The sequence below is a fragment of the Spea bombifrons genome, chromosome 5 (genome assembly GCF_027358695.1).
Source record: "Spea bombifrons isolate aSpeBom1 chromosome 5, aSpeBom1.2.pri, whole genome shotgun sequence".
Lineage (NCBI taxonomy): Eukaryota > Metazoa > Chordata > Amphibia > Anura > Pelobatidae > Spea > Spea bombifrons.
Window position 1 is genome coordinate 109,703,855 of NC_071091.1, and position 25,582 is coordinate 109,729,436.

At 47.2% G+C, this 25,582-nt stretch overlaps 1 protein-coding gene across 2 annotated transcripts; it reads left to right on the forward strand.

Annotated features, from left to right (window-relative positions):
- Positions 1-1,370: 1,370 nt before the first annotated feature.
- On the forward strand, positions 1,371-10,222 carry LOC128496763 (alanine aminotransferase 2). 2 transcript variants are annotated; one of them, XM_053466551.1, is made up of 12 exons: positions 1,371-1,375; positions 2,207-2,384; positions 6,450-6,539; positions 6,643-6,751; positions 6,937-7,070; positions 7,737-7,980; positions 8,147-8,226; positions 8,692-8,828; positions 8,911-9,085; positions 9,194-9,349; positions 9,563-9,675; positions 9,954-10,222. In XM_053466551.1, exons 2-12 carry the CDS (start codon positions 2,253-2,255, stop codon positions 10,042-10,044), a joined length of 1,461 nt encoding a protein of 486 aa, XP_053322526.1. In that variant the 5' UTR covers positions 1,371-1,375; positions 2,207-2,252; the 3' UTR covers positions 10,045-10,222. The 2 variants fall into 2 exon arrangements, with proteins under 2 accessions (XP_053322526.1, XP_053322525.1); XM_053466550.1 differs by lacking the exon at positions 1,371-1,375 and having other exon boundaries at positions 2,012-2,384.
- The last annotated feature ends 15,360 nt before the right edge of the window (positions 10,223-25,582 follow it).

A 25,582-nucleotide genomic window follows, 5' to 3' on the forward strand; every position in this document is an offset into this window, starting at 1 on the left:
TGGTCAGACAGCGGCGGGGCTGTATGTAATGTAGGGGATGTGACTGCGTTATCAGGACTGGTCAGGCAGCGGCGGGTCTGTATGTAATGTAGGGGATGTGACTGCGGTATCAGGACTGGTCAGACAGCGGCGGGTGTGTGTGTAATGTAGGGGGTGTGACTGCGTTATCAGGACTGGTCAGACAGCGGCGGGTCTGTATGTAATGTAGGGGATGTGACTGCGTTATCAGGACTGGTCAGACAGCGGCGGGGCTGTATGTAATGTAGGGGATGTGACTGCGTTATCAGGACTGGTCAGACAGCGGCGGGGCTGTATGTAATGTAGGGGATGTGACTGCGGTATCAGGACTGGTCAGACAGCGGCGGGGCTGTATGTAATGTAGGGGGTGTGACTGCGGTATCAGGACTGGTCAGACAGCGGCGGGGCTGTATGTAATGTAGGGGATGTGACTGTGTTATCAGGACTGGTCAGACAGCGGCGGGGCTGTATGTAATGTAGGGGATGTGACTGCGTTATCAGGACTGGTCAGACAGCGGCGGGGCTGTATGTAATGTAGGGGGTGTGACTGCGGTATCAGGACTGGTCAGGCAGCGGCGGGGCTGTATGTAATGTAGGGGATGTGACTGCGTTATCAGGACTGGTCAGACAGCGGCGGGGCTGTATGTAATGTAGGGGATGTGACTGCGTTATCAGGACTGGTCAGGCAGCGGCGGGGCTGTATGTAATGTGGGGGATGTGACTGCGTTATCAGGACTGGTCAGACAGCGGCGGGTGTGTATGTAATGTGGGGGATGTGACTGCGGTATCAGGACTGGTCAGACAGCGGCGGGGCTGTATGTAATGTAGGGGATGTGACTGCGGTATCAGGACTGGTCAGACAGCGGCGGGGCTGTATGTAATGTAGGGGGGGGTGACTGCGTTATCAGGACTGGTCAGGCAGCGGCGGGTCTGTATGTAATGTAGGGGGTGTGACCGCGTTATCAGGACTGGTCAGACAGCGGCGGGGCTGTATGTAATGTAGGGGATGTGACTGCGTTATCAGGACTGGTCAGACAGCGGCGGGGCTGTATGTAATGTAGGGGGTGTGACTGCGGTATCAGGACTGGTCAGACAGCGGCGGGGCTGTATGTAATGTAGGGGGGGGTGACTGCGTTATCAGGACTGGTCAGACAGCGGCGGGTGTGTATGTAATGTAGGGGGGGTGACTGCGTTATCAGGACTGGTCAGGCAGAGGCTGTTGGCTCCGTACCCGGCAGGTGTGTTCTCTGGTTAATTTGCTATTAGGGTTCTTATTCCTCCCCTTAGCTCCTTGCTGAACAGGACTGGCCCCTCCCCGTGTGCCGCGGGCTGTCACTCACCCTCCAGCACAGTCAGGGTGAGGAGCGCAGAGGGACCGCCGGGGGAGATCCGCACATCCACCCCGCAGCTGTCTCTCTCTGTCCCCCGGGGCTGTCTCTCTCTGTCCCCCGGGGCTGTCTCTCTCTGTCCCCCGGGGCAGTCTCTCTCTGTCCCCCGCGGCTCTCTCTCTCTGTCCCCCGGGGCTGTCTCTCTCTGTCCCCCGGGGCTGTGTCTCTCTGTCCCCCGGGGCTGTCTCTCTCTGTCCCCCGGGGCTGTCTCTCTCTGTCCCCCGCAGCTCTCTCTCTCTGTCCCCCGCAGCTCTCTCTCTCTGTCCCCCGCAGCTCTCTCTCTCTGTCCCCCGCAGCTCTCTCTCTCTGTCCCCCGGGGCTGTCTCTCTCTGTCCCCCGCGGCTGTCTCTCTCTGTCCCCCGCAGCTCTCTCTCTCTGTCCCCCGCAGCTCTCTCTCTCTGTCCCCCGGGGCTGTCTCTCTCTGTCCCCCGGGGCTGTCTCTCTCTGTCCCCCGCAGCTCTCTCTCTCTGTCCCCCGGGGCTGTCTCTCTCTGTCCCCCGCAGCTCTCTCTCTCTGTCCCCCGGGGCTGTCTCTATTCCCCTCCCTCTCTCTCCCTCTCTCTCCCCGTCTCTCTCTCTCTCTCTCTCGCGGTTTGCAGGCGCGGTGTCTGTGGATCGTGGTTGTGTCACGCGTGGCCTCGTGAGGCTCCTGGAAAGTTTGTTTCTGAAGTTTTTCCTCCCCAGTCGGAGGGCATCTGCTGTCCGTGCCGCCGCCGCTATGTACTCGGTGTGGGTGCGGGGCTCCGCGCTGGGCCCCGGGCTGCAGATTCCACTAAGTGCCCCCCTTGTGTCCCTCGCCAGGTCGGTGTCGGGGTCGCTGCTGGCGGATCGGGAGCGGAAGCCCAAGATGTGTGAGAACGGTACAGCGCCGCGCATCCTCACCGCGGACACCATGAACCCCAGCATCCGGCGGGTGGAGTACGCGGTGCGGGGCCCCATAGTCACCCGGGCCGTGGAGCTGGAGAAGGAGCTGCAGCAGGTAATACCCGGACCGGGGCAACACCCCCCCTCCCTTACCCCCGAGAGGATGCAGTGTGAGGTACCCCGCCGGCACCGAGAGGGTTAAACACCCCCCGCGCCGGTACCGAGAGGGTTAAATACCCCCCCCGGCAACGAGAGGGTAAAACACCCCCCGCGCGCCGGCACTGAGAGGGTTAAACACACGTGTATCTTTGAGGCTCCGCCCACTTCCAGATGTTCGGCTCCGGGGTGTTAACTCTTTCATGTCGGGTCGGATTGGGTTTCTGTGCTCAGGGCTCTGTCTGCTAAGCTGTGTGACAGAGGCCGGGGTGTTACAGGGTATATTAACCCCTAGTGTCTCGGTCCGGAGCCCGAGGGGTGGGTTGTGTCAGTCGTGGGGTAAGTTCAGGGGTAATGCCCGTGGCCCGGGCGACTTTTCGTAGCCATGCAGAACAGAACCAACAAATTCTTACAGAGGAATAGAGTTCTGTGTTGCTATGGAAACGGCTGAAAAGTCCGAATTTATCCATCCCCTCCCCCGGCCGCCTTCAGACAGAAATCACACACAATGCACTAAATTTGGGTAAAATTATACAGATCCGGCTTTTTTCTTCCTCCTTCTCCAATTTTAACTTTTTCTGCAAAATTCGCCATCCTGCGGTGACTTCTGCTTTTACCCCCCGACCCCCCCCAAGACCCGCCATCTTATACAAGAACAGTCACCGGCCCTGTATAATGTATAGACAAATCAGTGCCCCGGCCCCTGTATAATGTATAGATAAATCAGCGAGCCGGCCCCTGTATAATGTATAGATAAATCAGTGACCGGCCCCTGTATAATGTATAGATAAATCAGTGACCGGCCCCCTGTGTAATGTATAGATAAATCAGTGACCGGCCCCTGTATAATGTATAGACAAATCAGTGCCCCGGCCCCTGTATAATGTATAGATAAATCAGCGAGCGGCCCCTGTATAATGTATAGATAAATCAGTGACCGGCCCCTGTATAATGTATAGATAAATCAGTGACCCGGCCCCCTGTGTAATGTATAGATAAATCAGTGACCGGGCCCTGTATAATGTATAGATAAATCAGTGACCGGGCCCTGTATAATGTATAGATAAATCAGCGAGCCGGCCCCTGTATAATGTATAGATAAATCAGTGACCGGGCCCTGTATAATGTATAGATAAATCAGCGACCGGCCCCCTGTATAATGTATAGATAAATCAGTGACCGGCCCCTGTATAATGTATAGATAAATCAGTGACCGGCCCCCTGTATAATGTATAGATAAATCAGTGACCGGCCCCCTGTATAATGTATAGATAAATCAGTGCCCCGGCCCCCTGTATAATGTATAGATAAATCAGTGACCGGGCCCTGTATAATGTATAGATAAATCAGTGACCGGCCCGTGTATAATGTATAGATAAATCAGTGACCGGCCCGTGTATAATGTATAGATAAATCAGTGACTGGCCCCTGTATAATGTATAGATAAATCAGTGACCGGCCCCTGTATAATGTATAGATAAATCAGTGGCCGGCCCCTGTATAATGTATAGATAAATCAGTGGCCGGCCCCTGTATAATGTATAGATAAATCAGTGACCGGCCCCTGTATAATGTATAGATAAATCAGCGAGCGGCCCCTGTATAATGTATATATAAATCAGTGACCGGCCCCTGTATAATGTATAGATAAATCAGTGACCGGCCCCCTGTATAATGTATATAGATAAATCAGTGACCGGCCCCCTGTATAATGTATAGATAAATAAGTGACCGGCCCCCTGTATAATGTATAGATAAATCAGTGACCGGCCCCTGTATAATGTATAGATAAATCAGTGACCGCCCCCTGTATAATGTATAGATAAATCAGTGACCGGCCCCTGTATAATGTATAGATAAATCAGTGACCGGCCCCCTGTATAATGTATAGATAAATCAGTGACCGGCCCCTGTATAATGTATAGATAAATCAGTGACCGGCCCCCTGTATAATGTATAGATAAATCAGTGACCGGCCCCTGTATAATGTATAGATAAATCAGTGACCGCCCCTGTATAATGTATAGATAAATCAGTGAGCCCGCCCCCTGTATAATGTATAGGTAAATCAGTGACCGGCCCCTGTATAATGTATAGATAAATCAGTGACCGGCCCCTGTATAATGTATAGATAAATCAGTGACCGGCCCCCTGTATAATGTATAGATAAATCAGTGAGCCCGCCCCCTGTATAATGTATAGGTAAATCAGTGACCGGCCCCTGTATAATGTATAGATAAATCAGCGACCGGCCCCTGTATAATGTATAGATAAATCAGTGACCAGCCCCTGTATAACGTATAGATAAATCAGCGAGCGGCCCCTGTATAATGTATAGATAAATCAGTGACCGGCCCCCTGTATAATGTATAGATAAATCAGTGCCCTGGCCCCTGTATAATGTATAGATCAGCGAGCCGGCCCTGTATAATGTATAGATAGATGTCACATGGTTAGGCAGGCTGCCCTGTATCCTGGAGCGGCTGCCGGATTATCCGCCCCAAATGACTGCCCCGGCCGGTGGAACCGGTTCCCAGCTTTACATGTAACACGTGATGCTGGAGTGTAAGCTCTGCAGGCGATGTGTTGACACCTAATGTCTGTAAGGAGTGTCCGGGGGCCGTCCGGAGTCGCTGTCCATGTGATGTCACCACGTGTAGTGAGGTCACTAATGCCCCGTTCACGCACCCCCCACCTGGCTTAATGCCACAGGTGCCCCGAGTGAGGGGATTACCATCTGGGTCCGGCTGCTGAGATCACCGGACTGTGCCGGCGGGGCCCCCGGGTTTTGTACCCTTCGCGAGCGGTGGGTAATGCCCCAGCTGCCCCCTGGGAGCCCCTGGCCCCCTCGCTTTTGCCCCCTCTGCTCCCCCACGCAGCACTTTCAGAACATTCAGGGCCTTTTCTGCGCCCATTCATCACCATGGCAACCAAGAGGAACCAGAATCTGCCCCATTGTACCAAGGGGCCCCACTGGGGGTCTCGAACCATTAACCCTTCTTCTGCCAGACTTTTCCCACCGGCTCCGATTATCCTGCGTTTACAGGAGCGGGGCCCAGGAACCTCCTGGTGGGGGGGTCGCCCCGGGTGGGGTTTGCCGTGTTGCCCGTGTAATCGTGGGTCACGTTACCAGGAACACATCCCCCATTTATATACCCTCTTACGGGCAGTAAAGAGATCTGTTTATTGCCCTCCCCCCGGCTATTAATAAACCCTTCCTAAAGCTGCATGGATGCGGGATGGTAACGCGCCACGCGTGTGCCATGTGTGTTTTTAACATGGCCCCCCCGACTGCGTCCTTAAACTGTATGAAGTCATTTATCTGGGTGGGTAATGTTCATGTGGCTGCCTGTAACCCCACCCCCGCTGCGCCCCTCTGCCCCTCGCCCGCCCCGCTGCCCCCCCCCTTGGTGAAAGTGTTTGCTCGGCGGCTTTTATCTGAGTAACACGGAAGGTGTTTAAGGCTGAGGTCGCCGCCGGGGCTTTAACCCCCGGAGTGCCAGCAGCAGGCGTTGGCCGCAGGTCCGAGTGGAAAGGGTTAAAGTTAGGTTGTCACAATGCGGGAGCCCAATGCGGAGTTGGGTGGTACAGACAGGATCCTCCGCCCGGTGGGTCTGGTTTACCCTTGGGCTATTACCCCAGCCTCGGGCGCTGTCCGCACCGGCCCCCGGCTGTTTGTGTTTCGTTAATAAGTGAACTTGACCTTGGCTCGGAGATAAGACGTTCCTGCGCAGGTGACGATTCTGCTGACACAGGCGGCTCCGGATCCGGGGTTGTTGTTTTGCCCTCTGTACCCGTTACCACCCCTGTGCCACCCCCCGCCGTTAACCCATTCAGCACTGCGCTTTAAATCCTTCTGCATGATATATATCCTGCGGGGCCCCGGGCCCCTCCGTTACCTGAGTCTATACGGTGTCCGGGGGGGGGTGATTTGCCCTTATTAAAAGTTTGGACCCCCCGGGGTGTCGGCGACGAGGGGGTGGAAGCCATTGTTGCCTCTTTAATGAACTTTTCTGCCCCGCAGGGTGTGAAGAAGCCGTTCACGGAGGTCATCAAAGCCAACATTGGAGACGCGCATGCCATGGGCCAGAAGCCAATCACGTTCCTTCGCCAGGTAAGCGCCTGCCCGGCATTGGACGCGGTGACGGGGACCCTCCCCGGGGCTGCGTGTTCGCTCCCCCTCTGGTCACGCGTGACGCGTGTTCCCTTTTGTCCAGGTCACGGCCGTCTGTCTGTACCCCGAGCTCCTGAACGATAACAAGATCCCGGAAGACGTGAAGCGGAAAGCGGCGCGGATCCTGCAGGCCTGCGGGGGCCACAGCATAGGTGGGTGCGATGGGGGGCCACGGGGTTTGGCGGGCTGCTGACGCCATCGGGTTGGAGGTCACCGGGGTCTCCTCTGCAGATCCGGGGGCAGGTGCTCCGTGTCTTTCCTTCCCGTTACCCCCTGACGCCTCGCTATCTGCCCCCGGGCAGTTCTCTAATGATGTCACCCCAATCCCCCCCCCCAGGGTCGTACAGCGCCAGCCAAGGGGTGGAAGTCGTTCGGCAGGACGTGGCCAAATACATCGAGAGGCGAGACGGTGGAATCCCGTCCGACCCGGAGAACATCTACCTGTCCACCGGGGCCAGCGACTCCATCGTGGTGAGTTTCCTCATCCACTGAACGGGGCAGGAGCTGGGGCCGGTAACGGGTGGTGTAGCGCTGCGTTCCGTGTTAAATGGGTCACTCGCGGGGTGGGCACACGTGCCGTCTGTCCCGTGGCTTGGCACGGCCGCACCGCTGACTCTGCACTTCTCTGTTCTTTCTTACTGTCTTTGTCTCGGGTTCGGGACGTTCCTCGCGGCGTCTCCCGGCGTCTCGCTGCCAGGTTCCTGCCGCTCTGTTTATTCCGCATCGTCCTTTGTCCGTCTGTCTCTCCTCCTAACGGGGACAACAAATAACGCATCGTCTGGAGGCCTCTTGAGTCCTGTGCTCGGCCCTGTCCCTGGGTGTTATGTAACCCTACGCTAACTCCGCCAACTGTTCTTACAGCCCCACATCCCTTTATCTTCATGCTTATCCGGTTTCCTTTAACCCCACTTTACTGAGAGGTGGTAGATAAGAGGAGCAGCCTCCCAGCGGAAGTGGTAGAGGGTAATACAATGAGGGGATTAAACATGCATGGGGTAGGCATATGGCTCTGAATCTAATCCCACGGCTGGTTATGGTTTGAGTCGTTACAGGGGCCGGATGGGGCCGATCTGCCGGCGGGGTCTGTATGTCTGCTTCTCGTTTTAAAGGCTCCCCTTCTGTTTCCGCCCCGTCCAGACGATGCTGAAGCTGCTGGTTTCGGGTAACGGGGCGACTCGCACCGGCGTCCTCATCCCGATCCCGCAGTACCCGCTCTATTCGGCAGCCATCGCCGAGCTGGACGCCGTGCAGGTGAATTATTACCTGGACGAGGAGAACTGCTGGGCGCTGGACATTAAGGAGTTAAGGAGGGCGCTGGAGGAGGCCAGGAAACACTGCGACCCCAAAGTGCTTTGTATCATTAACCCCGGGAACCCCACAGGTACGTGTGGCCTCCGCGACGGGGCTCCCCCGGGGCCCCCCCTCCACAGCCGGGGCCCCCGCCGGCTCACATCGTGCATTTGATGTAAAGTGAATGTTGTTGATGGTGTTTGATGTAAAATGAATCTGCCGCCGGCGGCTTCACCCCCTGCGCTGTTTCCCGGCAGGTCAGGTGCAGAGCAGGAAGTGTATAGAAGACGTGATCCGATTCGCTGCTGAAGAGAACTTGTTCCTGATGGCTGACGAGGTACGTGCGTCTGTCCAGGCCGGCCCTCCCTCTGCATTATCCGGCCCTGTTAGCGGGATGATGCCTGAGGTTAGAGGCTCGCCGTTTAGTGAATACGCCCCCAATGCCTCGGGCTCTGGTGGTTTTGTTGGTACGGTTAGTGGTCAGGAGCGAGCGTGAGAACCACACGTCCGAGTGTGGAACGACCCTCCACGAGACCCGAGACAGGGAGAGAGCAGTTACTTTTCTTTGCTGAGAGGGGGATAGATAAGCGGAGCAGCCTCCCAGCAGAAGTGGTAGAGGGTAATGTAGTGAAGGAATTGAAACATGCGCGGGATAGACATATGGCTGACGACTGATTTAAGGGCTCCGAGTTATGGACATGTGTTACCAGGGAGGGCAGCGGGCGTGCTGGATACCCCGGGTGAGCCCCGTCGGGTGACCCCATCGCCGAGGCTTTCACGGTTTTCTGTTCCTTGATTCCAGGTTTACCAAGATAACGTCTACGCCAAGGGCTGCGCCTTCCATTCCTTCAAGAAGGTTCTTTTTGAGATGGGGCCCAAGTACTCCGACGTGGTGGAGCTGGCGTCCTTCCACTCCACCTCCAAGGGCTTCATGGGCGAGTAAGTGCAGCGGGCGAGACGGGCGATCCGGGGCTTCCCGCCTCCAATGCCGCCCGTTAACGGAAACTTCCTGTCTCGCCAGGTGTGGATTCCGAGGCGGTTACATGGAGGTGATTAATATGGACCCCGCTGTAAAGAATCAGCTGACCAAACTGGTGTCTGTCCGTCTGTGCCCCCCGGTGCCAGGGCAGGCCGTGCTGGATGTAGTCGTGAGCCCCCCTCAGCCTGGAGATCCTTCCTACAAACAGTTTGCCGCAGTAAGTGAGCGGGGGTCTGCTCTCCGCTCCCCCCAGGCTTCTTGGCGATGTTTAGTCGGCCGTGCCCCAGCCGTTTCCATGGTGGTAACGAGTCTCTTGTCTCCCCAGGAAAAACAGGCGGTGCTGGGAAATCTGGCGGAGAAAGCGCGTCTGACCGAGGAGATCCTGAACCGGGCCCCGGGGATCCGCTGTAATCCAGTCCAGGGAGCCATGTACTCCTTCCCCAGGATCGAGATCCCGGACAAGGCCATCAAACTGGCGGAGGTAGAGAGAGGGACGGGGCATTATAGAATTATTTAACCCTATCCCTACTGCCCCCCCATTCAAAGGCTGTATATAGTGTGATGGGGAACGCGCCCCCTGCTGCCCCACATCCACCTACTTCTGACGCCCCAGTCCTAGGACTAAAGGGGTAAAAAGGTGTAGAGTGTCAGCTCCCCAGAGCGAGCCGCGTAATAAGGTGCGTCTCGTCCACAGGCAGAGGGTCAGGCCCCGGACATGTTCTTCTGCATGAAGCTGCTGGAAGAGACGGGCATCTGCGTGGTACCCGGCAGCGGCTTCGGCCAAAGAGAGGGAACCCACCACTTCAGGTACGTGGGGCAAAAACGGTGGGTGGGCTCCATGCTACTGCTAGCCTTCACCCAGCCTGTGCCAGCACTGGCCGTAACCCACCTGGCTGGGCAGCCGGCCCTGTATGTTACTGACCCGCTGAGCGTTCGGTGCAGACGCTCTGTACCCCGCCATGGCGTATGTCGCTCTGTACCCGGCCATGGCGTATGTCGCTCTGTACCCCGCCATGGCGTATGTCGCTCTGTACCCCGCCATGGCGTATGTTGCTCTGTACGATCTCTCCTTTCTCCCCCAACAGAATGACCATCCTGCCGCCGGCCGACAAGCTGAAGGCTCTCCTGGAGCGGCTGAAGGACTTCCACCAGAAATTCACCCGGGAATATTCCTAGACAGCCGATCCGCACCGTCCTCCCTGCATCCGCCGTCCTGATTGGACGATCGCGGAGAGCGTAGAGATCCCCCCCAATCCCCCTTGCTTGTGGACTCGTGCCAAACCCCCACTCCCGGGAACGTCCTCTGCCCGGATCCTGGCCGCCGACTTACCCCGAGGCGCTCGGCCGCCGACTAACCCCGAGGGGCTCGGCCGCCGACTAACCCCCAAGACATCAGCCGGAGGCTGAAATATCGGCCTCTTCTTGTGAATCTACGAACCCCGGCCTTAACATCTCTGCCTTCCCGGGCCGCCCCTTCCCCGCTCGAGAGTCGGAATGTAAACGCCAGAAAGCTCTCCGCCGGGCCGGACCCTCTCCGGAGCGTAACACGTGAGGCCCGGCGCGTGTCACGTGTCACGTGTCCCGTTATCACCCCCCTCCTCCCCGGCTCGATTACACGAACAACTTTAGAAGCAGAAAATCTTAACTTTTGGTAAACAGCTGCACAATTCCACTTTTTTTAACCATGATGTAAAGTACCGGCTCTTCCTTGTTATAAAAAGGGCTAAAGTCTTACAATAAATCAATAAAGATTGTAATGAATTTACTTGTTGTCCCAGTTTTTATTAATTCCTCCCCAGACTTCCGAGGGAATGTTTTTGTCTTTTGGATAGGAAGCCTTTGTGATTCCGCGCGATGCCTTCTATGCCTTACTAACTGGGGGGGTGGATTAGCCGTTCCCAGCCTAAATATCAGCCTTTGCCGCTGGCGCCCCCTGCAGGCTACAAAACGAACAGTGAGCGGGAGCTTGGGAGAACACAACGTATAGAAACTCAGAGCCGTCCGGCACATGTCGGCCCCCGTCTGCAGTGACGGCAGTTAAGAGCCACTCGGCCTGTCTAGTTGCCCGTTTTTTGTAAGGGGGTTAAACCCAATCAGGCTCGGGTCGGGTCCTATAGTGAGGAAAGCTTTATGTCTATCCCAGGTCCCCTTACTCTATTAACCTTCACCACTGCTGCTGGGAGGCTGTTCCACTTATCTGCTGCCCTCTGTGTAAAGAAGAACTTCCATTACATCTACGCCTCTCACACTCTAGTTTTAGACCATGACCTCTTTTTCTAAGATTATTATTCTTTTATTTATACAGCGCCAACAATCTACGCAGCGCTTAATGCATAAATTCAAGGGGTCCGACGAGACGAGAAGTGACAGACTGAGACAAACCGATACATTAGGTCAATAACACACATTGTACAGCGCTGCGGAGTATGACGGCGATATATAAATAATAATAACACATTGTACAGCGCTGCGGAGTATGACGGCGATATATAAATAATAATAACACACATTGTACAGCGCTGCGGAGTATGACGGCGATATATAAATAATAATAATAACACACATTGTACAGCGCTGCGGAGTATGACGGCGATATATAAATAATAATAATAACACACATTGTACAGCGCTGCGGAGTATGACGGCGATATATAAATAATAATAACACACATTGTACAGCGCTGCGGAGTATGACGGCGATATATAAATAATAATAACACACATTGTACAGCGCTGCGGAGTATGACGGCGATATATAAATAATAATAATAACACACATTGTACAGCGCTGCGGAGTATGACGGTGATATATAAATAATAATAACACACATTGTACAGCGCTGCGGAGTATGACGGCGATATATAAATAATAATAACACATTGTACAGCGCTGCGGAGTATGACGGCGATATATAAATAATAATAACACACATTGTACAGCGCTGCGGAGTATGACGGCGATATATAAATAATAATAACACATTGTACAGCGCTGCGGAGTATGACGGCGATATATAAATAATAACACACATTGTACAGCGCTGCGGAGTATGACGGCGATATATAAATAATAATAACACATTGTACAGCGCTGCGGAGTATGACGGCGATATATAAATAATAATAACACACATTGTACAGCGCTGCGGAGTATGACAGCGATATATAAGTAATAATAATAACACATTGTACAGCGCTGCGGAGTATGACGGTGATATATAAATAATAATAACACACATTGTACAGCGCTGCGGAGTATGACGGCGATATATAAATAATAATAACACATTGTACAGCGCTGCGGAGTATGACGGCGATATATAAATAATAATAACACATTGTACAGCGCTGCGGAGTATGACGGCGATATATAAATAATAATAACACATTGTACAGCGCTGCAGAGTATGACGGCGATATATAAATAATAATAACACACATTGTACAGCGCTGCGGAGTATGACGGTGATATATAAATAATAATAATAACACACATTGTACAGCGCTGCGGAGTATGACGGCGATATATAAATAATAATAACACATTGTACAGCGCTGCGGAGTATGATGGCGATATATAAATAATAATAATAACACATTGTACAGCGCTGCGGAGTATGACGGCGATATATAAATAATAATAACACACATTGTACAGCGCTGCGGAGTATGACGGCGATATATAAATAATAATAATAACACATTGTACAGCGCTGCGGAGTATGACGGCGATATATAAATAATAATAATAACACATTGTACAGCGCTGCGGAGTATGATGGCGATATATAAATAATAATAATAACACATTGTACAGCGCTGCGGAGTATGACGGCGATATATAAATAATAATAACACACATTGTACAGCGCTGCGGAGTATGACGGTGATATATAAATAATAATAACACATTGTACAGCGCTGCGGAGTATGACGGTGATATATAAATAATAATAATAACACATTGTACAGCGCTGCGGAGTATGACGGTGATATATAAATAATAATAACACATTGTACAGCGCTGCGGAGTATGATGGCGATATATAAATAATAATAACACACATTGTACAGCGCTGCGGAGTATGACGGCGATATATAAATAATAACACACATTGTACAGCGCTGCGGGGTATGACGGCGATATATAAATAATAATAATAACACACATTGTACAGCGCTGCGGAGTATGACGGCGATATATAAATAATAATAACACATTGTACAGCGCTGCAGAGTATGACGGCGATATATAAATAATAATAACACAGATTGTACAGCGCTGCGGAGTATGACGGCGATATATAAATAATAATAATAACACACATTGTACAGCGCTGCGGAGTATGACGGCGATATATAAATAATAATAATAACACATTGTACAGCGCTGCAGAGTATGACGGCGATATATAAATAATAATAACACACATTGTACAGCGCTGCGGAGTATGACGGCGATATATAAATAATAATAACACACATTGTACAGCGCTGCGGAGTATGACGGCGATATATAAATAATAATAATAACACATTGTACAGCGCTGCGGGGTATGACGGCGATATATAAATAATAATAACACAGATTGTACAGCGCTGCGGAGTATGACGGCGATATATAAATAATAATAACACACATTGTACAGCGCTGCGGAGTATGACGGTGATATATAAATAATAATAATAACACACATTGTACAGCGCTGCGGAGTATGACGGCGATATATAAATAATAATAACACATTGTACAGCGCTGCGGAGTATGACGGCGATATATAAATAATAATAACACACATTGTACAGCGCTGCGGAGTATGACGGCGATATATAAATAATAATAATAACACATTGTACAGCGCTGCGGAGTATGACGGCGATATATAAATAATAATAACACATTGTACAGCGCTGCGGAGTATGACAGCGATATATAAATAATAATAACACATTGTACAGCGCTGCGGAGTATGACGGCGATATATAAATAATAACACACATTGTACAGCGCTGCGGAGTATGACGGCGATATATAAATAATAATAACACATTGTACAGCGCTGCGGAGTATGACGGCGATATATAAATAATAATAACACACATTGTACAGCGCTGCGGAGTATGACAGCGATATATAAGTAATAATAATAACACATTGTACAGCGCTGCGGAGTATGACGGTGATATATAAATAATAATAACACACATTGTACAGCGCTGCGGAGTATGACGGCGATATATAAATAATAATAACACATTGTACAGCGCTGCGGAGTATGACGGCGATATATAAATAATAATAACACATTGTACAGCGCTGCGGAGTATGACGGCGATATATAAATAATAATAACACATTGTACAGCGCTGCAGAGTATGACGGCGATATATAAATAATAATAACACACATTGTACAGCGCTGCGGAGTATGACGGTGATATATAAATAATAATAATAACACACATTGTACAGCGCTGCGGAGTATGACGGCGATATATAAATAATAATAACACATTGTACAGCGCTGCGGAGTATGATGGCGATATATAAATAATAATAATAACACATTGTACAGCGCTGCGGAGTATGACGGCGATATATAAATAATAATAACACACATTGTACAGCGCTGCGGAGTATGACGGCGATATATAAATAATAATAATAACACATTGTACAGCGCTGCGGAGTATGACGGCGATATATAAATAATAATAATAACACATTGTACAGCGCTGCGGAGTATGATGGCGATATATAAATAATAATAATAACACATTGTACAGCGCTGCGGAGTATGACGGCGATATATAAATAATAATAACACACATTGTACAGCGCTGCGGAGTATGACGGTGATATATAAATAATAATAACACATTGTACAGCGCTGCGGAGTATGACGGTGATATATAAATAATAATAATAACACATTGTACAGCGCTGCGGAGTATGACGGTGATATATAAATAATAATAACACATTGTACAGCGCTGCGGAGTATGACGGTGATATATAAATAATAATAATAACACATTGTACAGCGCTGCGGAGTATGACGGTGATATATAAATAATAATAATAACATTGTACAGCGCTGCGGAGTATGACAGCGATATATAAATAATAATAACACATTGTACAGCGCTGCGGAGTATGACGGCGATATATAAATAATAATAACACACATTGTACAGCGCTGCGGAGTATGACGGCGATATATAAATAATAACACACATTGTACAGCGCTGCGGGGTATGACGGCGATATATAAATAATAATAATAACACACATTGTACAGCGCTGCGGAGTATGACGGCGATATATAAATAATAATAACACACATTGTACAGCGCTGCGGAGTATGACGGCGATATATAAATAATAATAACACAGATTGTACAGCGCTGCGGAGTATGACGGCGATATATAAATAATAATAATAACACACATTGTACAGCGCTGCGGAGTATGACGGCGATATATAAATAATAATAATAACACATTGTACAGCGCTGCAGAGTATGACGGCGATATATAAATAATAATAACACACATTGTACAGCGCTGCGGAGTATGACGGCGATATATAAATAATAATAACACACATTGTACAGCGCTGCGGAGTATGACGGCGATATATAAATAATAATAATAACACATTGTACAGCGCTGCGGGGTATGACGGCGATATATAAATAATAATAACACAGATTGTACAGCGCTGCGGAGTATGACGGCGATATATAAATAATAATAACACACATTGTACAGCGCTGCGGAGTATGACGGCGATATATAAATAATAATAATAACACACATTGTACAGCGCTGCGGAGTATGACGGCGATATATAAATAATAATAACACATTGTACAGCGCTGCAGAGTATGACGGCGATATATAAATAATAATAACACACATTGTACAGCGCTGCAGAGTATGACGGTGATATATAAATAATAATAACACATTGTACAGCGCTGCGGAGTATGACGGCGATATATAAATAATAATAACACATTGTACAGCGCTGCGGAGTATGACGGCGATATATAAATAATAATAACACACATTGTACAGCGCTGCGGAGTATGACGGCGATATATAAATAATAATAACACATTGTACAGCGCTGCGGAGTATGACGGCGATATATAAATAATAATAATAACACACATTGTACAGCGCTGCGGAGTATGACGGCGATATATAAATAATAATAATAACACACATTGTACAGCGCTGCGGAGTATGACAGCGATATATAAATAATAATAACACATTGTACAGCGCTGCGGAGTATGACGGCGATATATAAATAATAATAACACACATTGTACAGCGCTGCGGAATATGATGGCGATATATAAATAATAATAACACACATTGTACAGCGCTGCGGAGTATGACCGCGATATATAAATAATAATAACACACATTGTACAGCGCTGCGGAGTATGACGGTGATATATAAATAATAATAACACACATTGTACAGCGCTGCGGAGTATGACGGCGATATATAAATAATAATAACACATTGTACAGCGCTGCGGAGTATGACGGCGATATATAAATAATAATAACACATTGTACAGCACTGCGGAGTATGACGGCGATATATAAATAATAATAACACATTGTACAGCGCTGCGGAGTATGACGGCGATATATAAATAATAATAACACACATTGTACAGCGCTGCGGAGTATGACGGCGATATATAAATAATAATAACACACATTGTACAGCGCTGCGGAGTATGACGGCGATATATAATAATAATAACACATTGTACAGCGCTGCGGAGTATGACGGCGATATATAAATAATAATAACACACATTGTACAGCGCTGCGGAGTATGACGGCGATATATAAATAATAATAATAACACATTGTACAGCGCTGCGGAGTATGACAGCGATATATAAATAATAATAACACATTGTACAGCGCTGCGGAGTATGACGGCGATATATAAATAATAATAACACACATTGTACAGCGCTGCGGAGTATGACGGCGATATATAAATAATAATAACACATTGTACAGCGCTGCGGAGTATGACGGCGATATATAAATAATAATAACACACATTGTACAGCGCTGCGGAGTATGACGGCGATATATAAATAATAATAACACATTGTACAGCGCTGCGGAGTATGACGGCGATATATAAATAATAACACATTGTACAGCGCTGCGGAGTATGACGGCGATATATAAATAATAACACATTGTACAGCGCTGCGGAGTATGACGGCGATATATAAATAATAACACATTGTACAGCGCTGCGGAGTATGACGGCGATATATAAATAATAACACATTGTACAGCGCTGCGGAGTATGACGGCGATATATAAATAATAATAACACACATTGTACAGCGCTGCGGAGTATGACGGCGATATATAAATAATAATAACACACATTGTACAGCGCTGCGGAGTATGACGGCGATATATAAATAATAATAACACACATTGTACAGCGCTGCGGAGTATGACGGCGATATATAAATAATAATAATAACACATTGTACAGCGCTGTGGAGTATGACGGCGATATATAAATAATAATAACACACATCGTACAGCGCTGCGGAGTATGACGGTGATATATAAATAATAATAACACATTGTACAGCGCTGCGGAGTATGACGGCGATATATAAATAATAATAATTACACACATTGTACAGCGCTGCGGAGTATGACGGCGATATATAAATAATAATAACACACATTGTACAGCGCTGCGGAGTATGACGGCAATATATAATAATAACACACATTGTACAGCGCTGCGGAATATGACGGCGATATATAAATAATAATAACACATTGTACAGCGCTGCGGAGTATGACGACGATATATAAATAATAATAACACACATTGTACAGCGCTGCGGAGTATGATAGCGATATATAAATAATAATAACACACATTGTACAGCGCTGCGGAGTATGACGGCGATATATATATAATAATAATAACACATTGTACAGCGCTGCGGAGTATGACGGCGATATATAAATAATAATAATAACACACATTGTACAGCGCTGCGGAGTATGACAGCGATATATAAATAATAATAACACACATTGTACAGCGCTGCGGAGTATGACGACGATATATAAATAATAATAACACACATTGTACAGCGCTGCGGAGTATGACGGCGATATATAATAATAATAACACACATTGTACAGCGCTGCGGAGTATGACGGCGATATATAAATAATAATAACACATTGTACAGCGCTGCGGAGTATGACGGTGATATATAAATAATAATAATAACACACATTGTACAGCGCTGCGGAGTATGACAGCGATATATAAATAATAATAACACATTGTACAGCGCTGCGGAGTATGACAGCGATATATAAATAATAATAACACATTGTACAGCGCTGCGGAGTATGACGGCGATATATAAATAATAATAACACACATTGTACAGCGCTGCGGAGTATGACGGCGATATATAAATAATAATAACACATTGTACAGCGCTGCGGAGTATGACGGCGATATATAAATAATAATAACACACATTGTACAGCGCTGCGGAGTATGACGGCGATATATAAATAATAATAACACATTGTACAGCGCTGCGGAGTATGACGGCGATATATAAATAATAACACATTGTACAGCGCTGCGGAGTATGACGGCGATATATAAATAATAACACATTGTACAGCGCTGCGGAGTATGACGGCGATATATAAATAATAACACATTGTACAGCGCTGCGGAGTATGACGGCGATATATAAATAATAACACATTGTACAGCGCTGCGGAGTATGACGGCGATATATAAATAATAATAACACACATTGTACAGCGCTGCGGAGTATGACGGCGATATATAAATAATAATAACACACATTGTACAGCGCTGCGGAGTATGACGGCGATATATAAATAATAATAACACACATTGTACAGCGCTGCGGAGTATGACGGCGATATATAAATAATAATAATAACACATTGTACAGCGCTGTGGAGTATGACGGCGATATATAAATAATAATAACACACATCGTACAGCGCTGCGGAGTATGACGGTGATATATAAATAATAATAACACATTGTACAGCGCTGCGGAGTATGACGGCGATATATAAATAATAATAATTACACACATTGTACAGCGCTGCGGAGTATGACGGCGATATATAAATAATAATAACACACATTGTACAGCGCTGCGGAGTATGACGGCAATATATAATAATAACACACATTGTACAGCGCTGCGGAATATGACGGCGATATATAAATAATAATAACACATTGTACAGCGCTGCGGAGTATGACGACGATATATAAATAATAATAACACACATTGTACAGCGCTGCGGAGTATGATAGCGATATATAAATAATAATAACACACATTGTACAGCGCTGCGGAGTATGACGGCGATATATATATAATAATAATAACACATTGTACAGCGCTGCGGAGTATGACGGCGATATATAAATAATAATAATAACACACATTGTACAGCGCTGCGGAGTATGACAGCGATATATAAATAATAATAACACACATTGTACAGCGCTGCGGAGTATGACGACGATATATAAATAATAATAACACACATTGTACAGCGCTGCGGAGTATGACGGCGATATATAATAATAATAACACACATTGTACAGCGCTGCGGAGTATGACGGCGATATATAAATAATAATAACACATTGTACAGCGCTGCGGAGTATGACGGTGATATATAAATAATAATAATAACACACATTGTACAGCGCTGCGGAGTATGACAGCGATATATAAATAATAATAACACATTGTACAGCGCTGCGGAGTATGACAGCGATATATAAATAATAATAACACATTGTACAGCGCTGCGGAATATGATAGCTCAATCTCTCCAAAACAGAACTCCTCATCTTCCCTCCCTCCAATGCTAAGATTCCCCCATCTTTCTCCCTTGATTCCGACCTTTCGTTCGCCCCCCTCATTCAGTCTGTCTCTAAAAACTGTTGTCTCCATCTTAAAAACATTCCCCACATCCATCCCTTCCTAGCGCAGCGTGCCACTAAGACTTTCTTCCATGCCCTGATTATCTCCCATCTTGATTACTGTAACAATATCTTAGCCGGTCTCCCTCTTTACCGTCTCACCCCTCTACAATCCACCATGAATGCTGCCGCCAGACTTATCTTCCTCTCACATCGCTTTACTAACATCTCTCCCCTCTGTCCGTCTCTCCCCTCCGTCAGTCTCTCCCCTCTGTCCGTCTCTCCCCTCCGTCAGTCTCTCCCCTCCGTCAGTCTCTCCCCTCCGTCAGTCTCTCCCCTCTATTCGTCTCGTCACCGGCTGACTGTGCGCTTCAGAATTCATTTCAAAATCCTCACTCTTACTTTCAAAGCCCTTCACAGCGGTTCCCCTCCCTACATCTCCTCACTCATCTCTAAATACCCTCCTAACCGCTCTCTCCTCACTCATCTCTAAATACCCTCCTCACCGCTCTCTCCTCACTCATCTCTAAATACCCTCCTCACCGCTCTCCTCACTCATCTCTAAATACCCTCCTAACCGCTCTCTCCTCACTCATCTCTAAATACCCTCCTAACCGCTCTCTCCTCACTCATCTCTAAATACCCTCCTAACCGCTCTCTCCTCACTCATCTCTAAATACACTCCACACCGGTCTCCTCACTCATCTCTAAATACCCTCCTAACCGCTCTCTCCTCACTCATCTCTAAATACCCTCCTCACCGCTCTCTCCTCACTCATCTCTAAATACCCTCCTCACCGCTCTCCTCATTCATCTCTAAATACCCTCCTAACCGCTCTCTCCTCACTCATCTCTAAATACCCTCCTAACCGCTCTCTCCTCACTCATCTCTAAATACACTCCACACCGCTCTCTCCTCACTCATCTCTAAATACCCTCCACACCGGTCTCTCCTCACTCATCTCTAAATACCCTCCTAACCGCTCTCTCCTCACTCATCTCTAAATACACTCCACACCGCTCTCTCCTCACTCATCTCTAAATACCCTCCTCACCGCTCTCTCCTCACTCATCTCTAAATACCCTCCTCGCCGCTCTCTCCTCACTCATCTCTAAATACCCTCCTCGCCGCTCTCTCCTCACTCATCTCTAAATACCCTCCTCACCGCTCTCTCCTCACTCATCTCTAAATACCCTCCTAACCGCTCTCTCCTCACTCATCTCTAAATACACTCCACACCGGTCTCCTCACTGATCTCTAAATACCCTCCTGACCGCTCTCTCCTCACTCATCTCTAAATACCCTCCTCACCGCTCTCTCCTCACTCATCTCTAAATACCCTCCTAACCGCTCTCTCCTCACTCATCTCTAAATACCCTCCACACCGGTCTCCTCACTCATCTCTAAATACCCTCCTAACCGCTCTCCTCATTCATCTCTAAATACCCTCCTCACCGCTCTCTCCTCACTCATCTCTAAATACCCTCCTCACCGCTCTCTCCTCACTCATCTCTAAATACCCTCCTCACCGCTCTCTCCTCACTCATCTCTAAATACCCTCCTCACCGCTCTCCTCATTCATCTCTAAATACCCTCCTAACCGCTCTCTCCTCACTCATCTCTAAATACCCTCCTAACCGCTCTCCTCATTCATCTCTAAATACACTCCTAACCGGTCTCTCCTCACTCATCTCTAAATACCCTCCTAACCGCTCTCTCCTCACTCATCTCTAAATTAGGGTTGCCACCTTTCTTGCAAAAAAATACCGGCCGTGCTAATTTGCATAATTAATTATATATGCGTGCTTATTATATATGCGTGAAATCACATAAACATAATGTCCACCTACCCCCCCAATATTTCCTGTCACAGAAACATAATGTCCACCTACCCCCCCCCAATATTTCCTGTCACAGAAACATAATGTGCACCTACCCCCCCAATATTTCCTGTCACAGAAACATAATGTGCCCCCCCCAATATTTCCTGTCACAGAAACATAATGTGCACCTACCTTCCCCCCCAATATTTCCTGCCATAGAAACATAATGTGCCCCCCCCAATATTTCCTGTCACAGAAACATAATGTGCACCTACCTTCCCCCCAATATTTCCTGTCATAGAAACATAATGTGCACCTACCTTCCCCCCAATATTTCCTGTCACAGAAACATAATGTACACCTACCCCCCCCAATATTTCCTGTCATAGAAACATAATGTGTACCTACCCCCCCCAATATTTCCTGTCACAGAAACATAATGTCCACCTACCCCCCCCAATATTTCCTGTCACAGAAACATAATGTGCACCTACCTCCCCCCAATATTTCCTGTCACAGAAACATAATGTGCACCTACCTTAGTTTACTTTTATCAGCGCAGGCAGGAGTTGGGACATAAGGCCTTTTCCTCCGAGTCCACAGGCAGCGAGCTTGCACAGGGCAACATTGACGCAGGTACAACATAACTGTTATCATTATATACTGAAGCAGACATTTACAGGGGTGCAGCATAACTGTTATCATTATATACTGAGACACGCACTGACGGCGGTACAGCATAACACCTATCTCTATATACTGACACAGACATTGACGGGGGTACAGCATAAGAACTATCACTATATATAGAGGCACACATTGACGGTGGTACAGCGTAATCCCTATCACTATACATTGAGCCAGACATTGATGCGGTGTAGGCTTACCACTTCAGTGTCTGGCTTAGTATATGTAGGGATGCACCGAAATGAAAATTCTGGCCCGAAACTGAGAATTCAGCATTCACTTGGCCGAAGCCGAAAATGACCCCCCGACACCTTTAAAAACAAAAACCACTTTTATTAAAAGTAAGTAACACACCGAAATTGGACAGAAAAGTGTGGTTGGACCAAAATTGGAGAAAAAAAATGCTGGAACCTGGGCATGATAGGAATGTGATTAGAGCCTCCCTATGCCATGCTACCCCCCGCACACTTACACACTCATTCACAAACATTCAGCATTCAACTCCATCATAACACCCATCACTCTCACACACTTGCTAATCCACTCTCACTAAATGTTTTCCTACCTTTCCTGTGTCACAGTCACTTTCCCTCCTCCTCTTCGTTCTTCCTCTTGGCTCTTCTTCTTCTGTGACCTGTCCTTCCAGTGCAGTGAGTGCGGAAGGCGGTGGGCGTGGCTTCAGTGTTGTGCGCCGGGATATGACATCAAATCCCGACGCACAGCATCAGTTACCGCTCCCTTGATTGTCTTTAAGATGGTCAGAGGGAGATCTTTGATCCCCCCACCCGAGCCTGCTGTCCGTCTCTGGAGGGGTGCCGGCGTGGTGGCACCCTCCCTGATGACCGCCAAACCCCCCGCTAAGTACGCTACTGGGGAGCACTCTAACCCACCGGGCTCCATTCTTGGTCACTTGGCTCTGACTCACCGGGCTTGGCTTTGGGTCAAGTGCAGTAAGATAAAGCCTTGCAGGACCCAAACATACCCAAGTAGGTCATTAAGGCAGTGCGAGGGTTAACGAGGGCAAACAGCAGGAACTACCATACCGATTACTCATATACGCCTGCCAGGAACACACCTTCTAGAACAGTCCCTCGTCTTATTCCTGACATCCGAGCCGAATTAACCGCACCGTGTTACCCTCTACCACTTCTGCTGGGAGGCTGCTACATTTATCCACAACCCCCTCAGTAAAGTAAAACTTCTTTCCATCCCAGCCTCTGACCATTGAGTGTTAGATTCCGGACTCTTGTTGTAACTTTTTTCCTCCTTTGAAATAAATTCCCTCCTGTACTTTTATCCGTTTATGTGTTTAAATGTCTCTCTCTTTTGTTCCTGTCTCTCCCTCCCATCCCTCTCTTTCTTCTCTCAGAAAGCCCTCTCTCAGATAACGTTATTAATATCTTATTATTTATATATCGCCGTCATACTCCGCAGCGCTGTACAATGTGTTATTATTATTATTATTTATATATCACCACCATACTCCGCAGCGCTGTACAATGTGTGTTATTATTATTATTTATATATCACCATCATATTCCGCAGCGCTGTACAATGTGTTATTATTATTATTTATATATCGCCGTCATACTCCGCAGCGCTGTACAATGTGTTATTATTATTTATATATCGCCGTCATACTCCGCAGCGCTGTACAATGTGTGTTATTATTATTTATATATCGCCATCATATTCCGCAGCGCTGTACAATGTGTGTTATTATTATTTATATATCGCCATCATACTCCGCAGCGCTGTACAATGTGTGTTATTATTATTTATATATCGCCATCATACTCCGCAGCGCTGTACAATGTGTGTTATTATTATTTATATATCGCCGTCATACTCCGCAGCGCTGTACAATGTGTGTTATTATTATTTATATATCGCCGTCATACTCCGCAGCGCTGTACAATGTGTGTTATTATTATTTATATATCGCCGTCATACTCCGCAGCGCTGTACAATGTGTTATTATTATTATTTATATATCGCCATCATACTCCGCAGCGCTGTACAATGTGTGTTATTATTATTTATATATCGCCGTCATACTCCGCAGCGCTGTACAATGTGTTATTATTATTATTTATATATCGCCATCATACTCCGCAGCGCTGTACAATGTGTGTTATTATTATTTATATATCACCGTCATACTCCGCAGCGCTGTACAATGTGTGTTATTATTATTTATATATCGCCGTCATACTCCGCAGCGCTGTACAATGTGTTATTATTATTATTTATATATCGCCATCATACTCCGCAGCGCTGTACAATGTGTGTTATTATTATTTATATATCGCCATCATATTCCGCAGCGCTGTACAATGTGTGTTATTATTATTTATATATCGCCGTCATACTCCGCAGCACTGTACAATGTGTGTTATTATTATTTATATATCGCCGTCATACTCCGCAGCGCTGTACAATGTGTGTTATTATTATTTATATATCGCCGTCATACTCCGCAGCGCTGTACAATGTGTGTTATTATTATTTATATATCGCCGTCATACTCCGCAGCGCTGTACAATGTGTGTTATTATTATTTATATATCGCCGTCATACTCCGCAGCGCTGTACAATGTGTTATTATTATTTATATATCGCCGTCATACTCCGCAGCGCTGTACAATGTGTTATTATTATTTATATATCGCCGTTATGCTCCGCAGCGCTGTACAATGTGTTATTATTATTTATATATCGACATCATATTCCGCAGCGCTGTACAATGTGTGTTATTATTATTTATATATCGCCGTCATACTCCGCAGCGCTGTACAATGTGTTATTATTATTTATATATCGCCGTCATACTCCGCAGCGCTGTACAATGTGTGTTATTATTATTATTTATATATCGCCGTCATACTCCGCAGCGCTGTACAATGTGTGTTAATATTATTTATATATCGCCGTCATACTCCGCAGCGCTGTACAATGTGTGTTATTATTATTTATATATCACCGTCATACTCCACAGCGCTGTACAATGTGTGTTATTGTTATTATTTATATATCGCCGTCATACTCCGCAGCGCTGTACAATGTGTTATTATTATTTATATATCGCCGTCATACTCCGCAGCGCTGTACAATGTGTGTTATTGTTATTATTTATATATCGCCGTCATACTCCGCAGCGCTGTA

Coding starts and splice junctions, on each gene's coding strand:
- LOC128496763 (XM_053466550.1), top strand. CDS start 2,124: ATGTACTCGGTGTGGGTGCGGGGCTCCGCGCTGGGCCCCGGGCTGCAG. Junction 8,227..8,691: donor TGTTCCTGATGGCTGACGAG/GTACGTGCGTCT, acceptor CCTTGATTCCAG/GTTTACCAAGATAACGTCTA. Junction 8,829..8,910: donor TCCAAGGGCTTCATGGGCGA/GTAAGTGCAGCG, acceptor CTGTCTCGCCAG/GTGTGGATTCCGAGGCGGTT.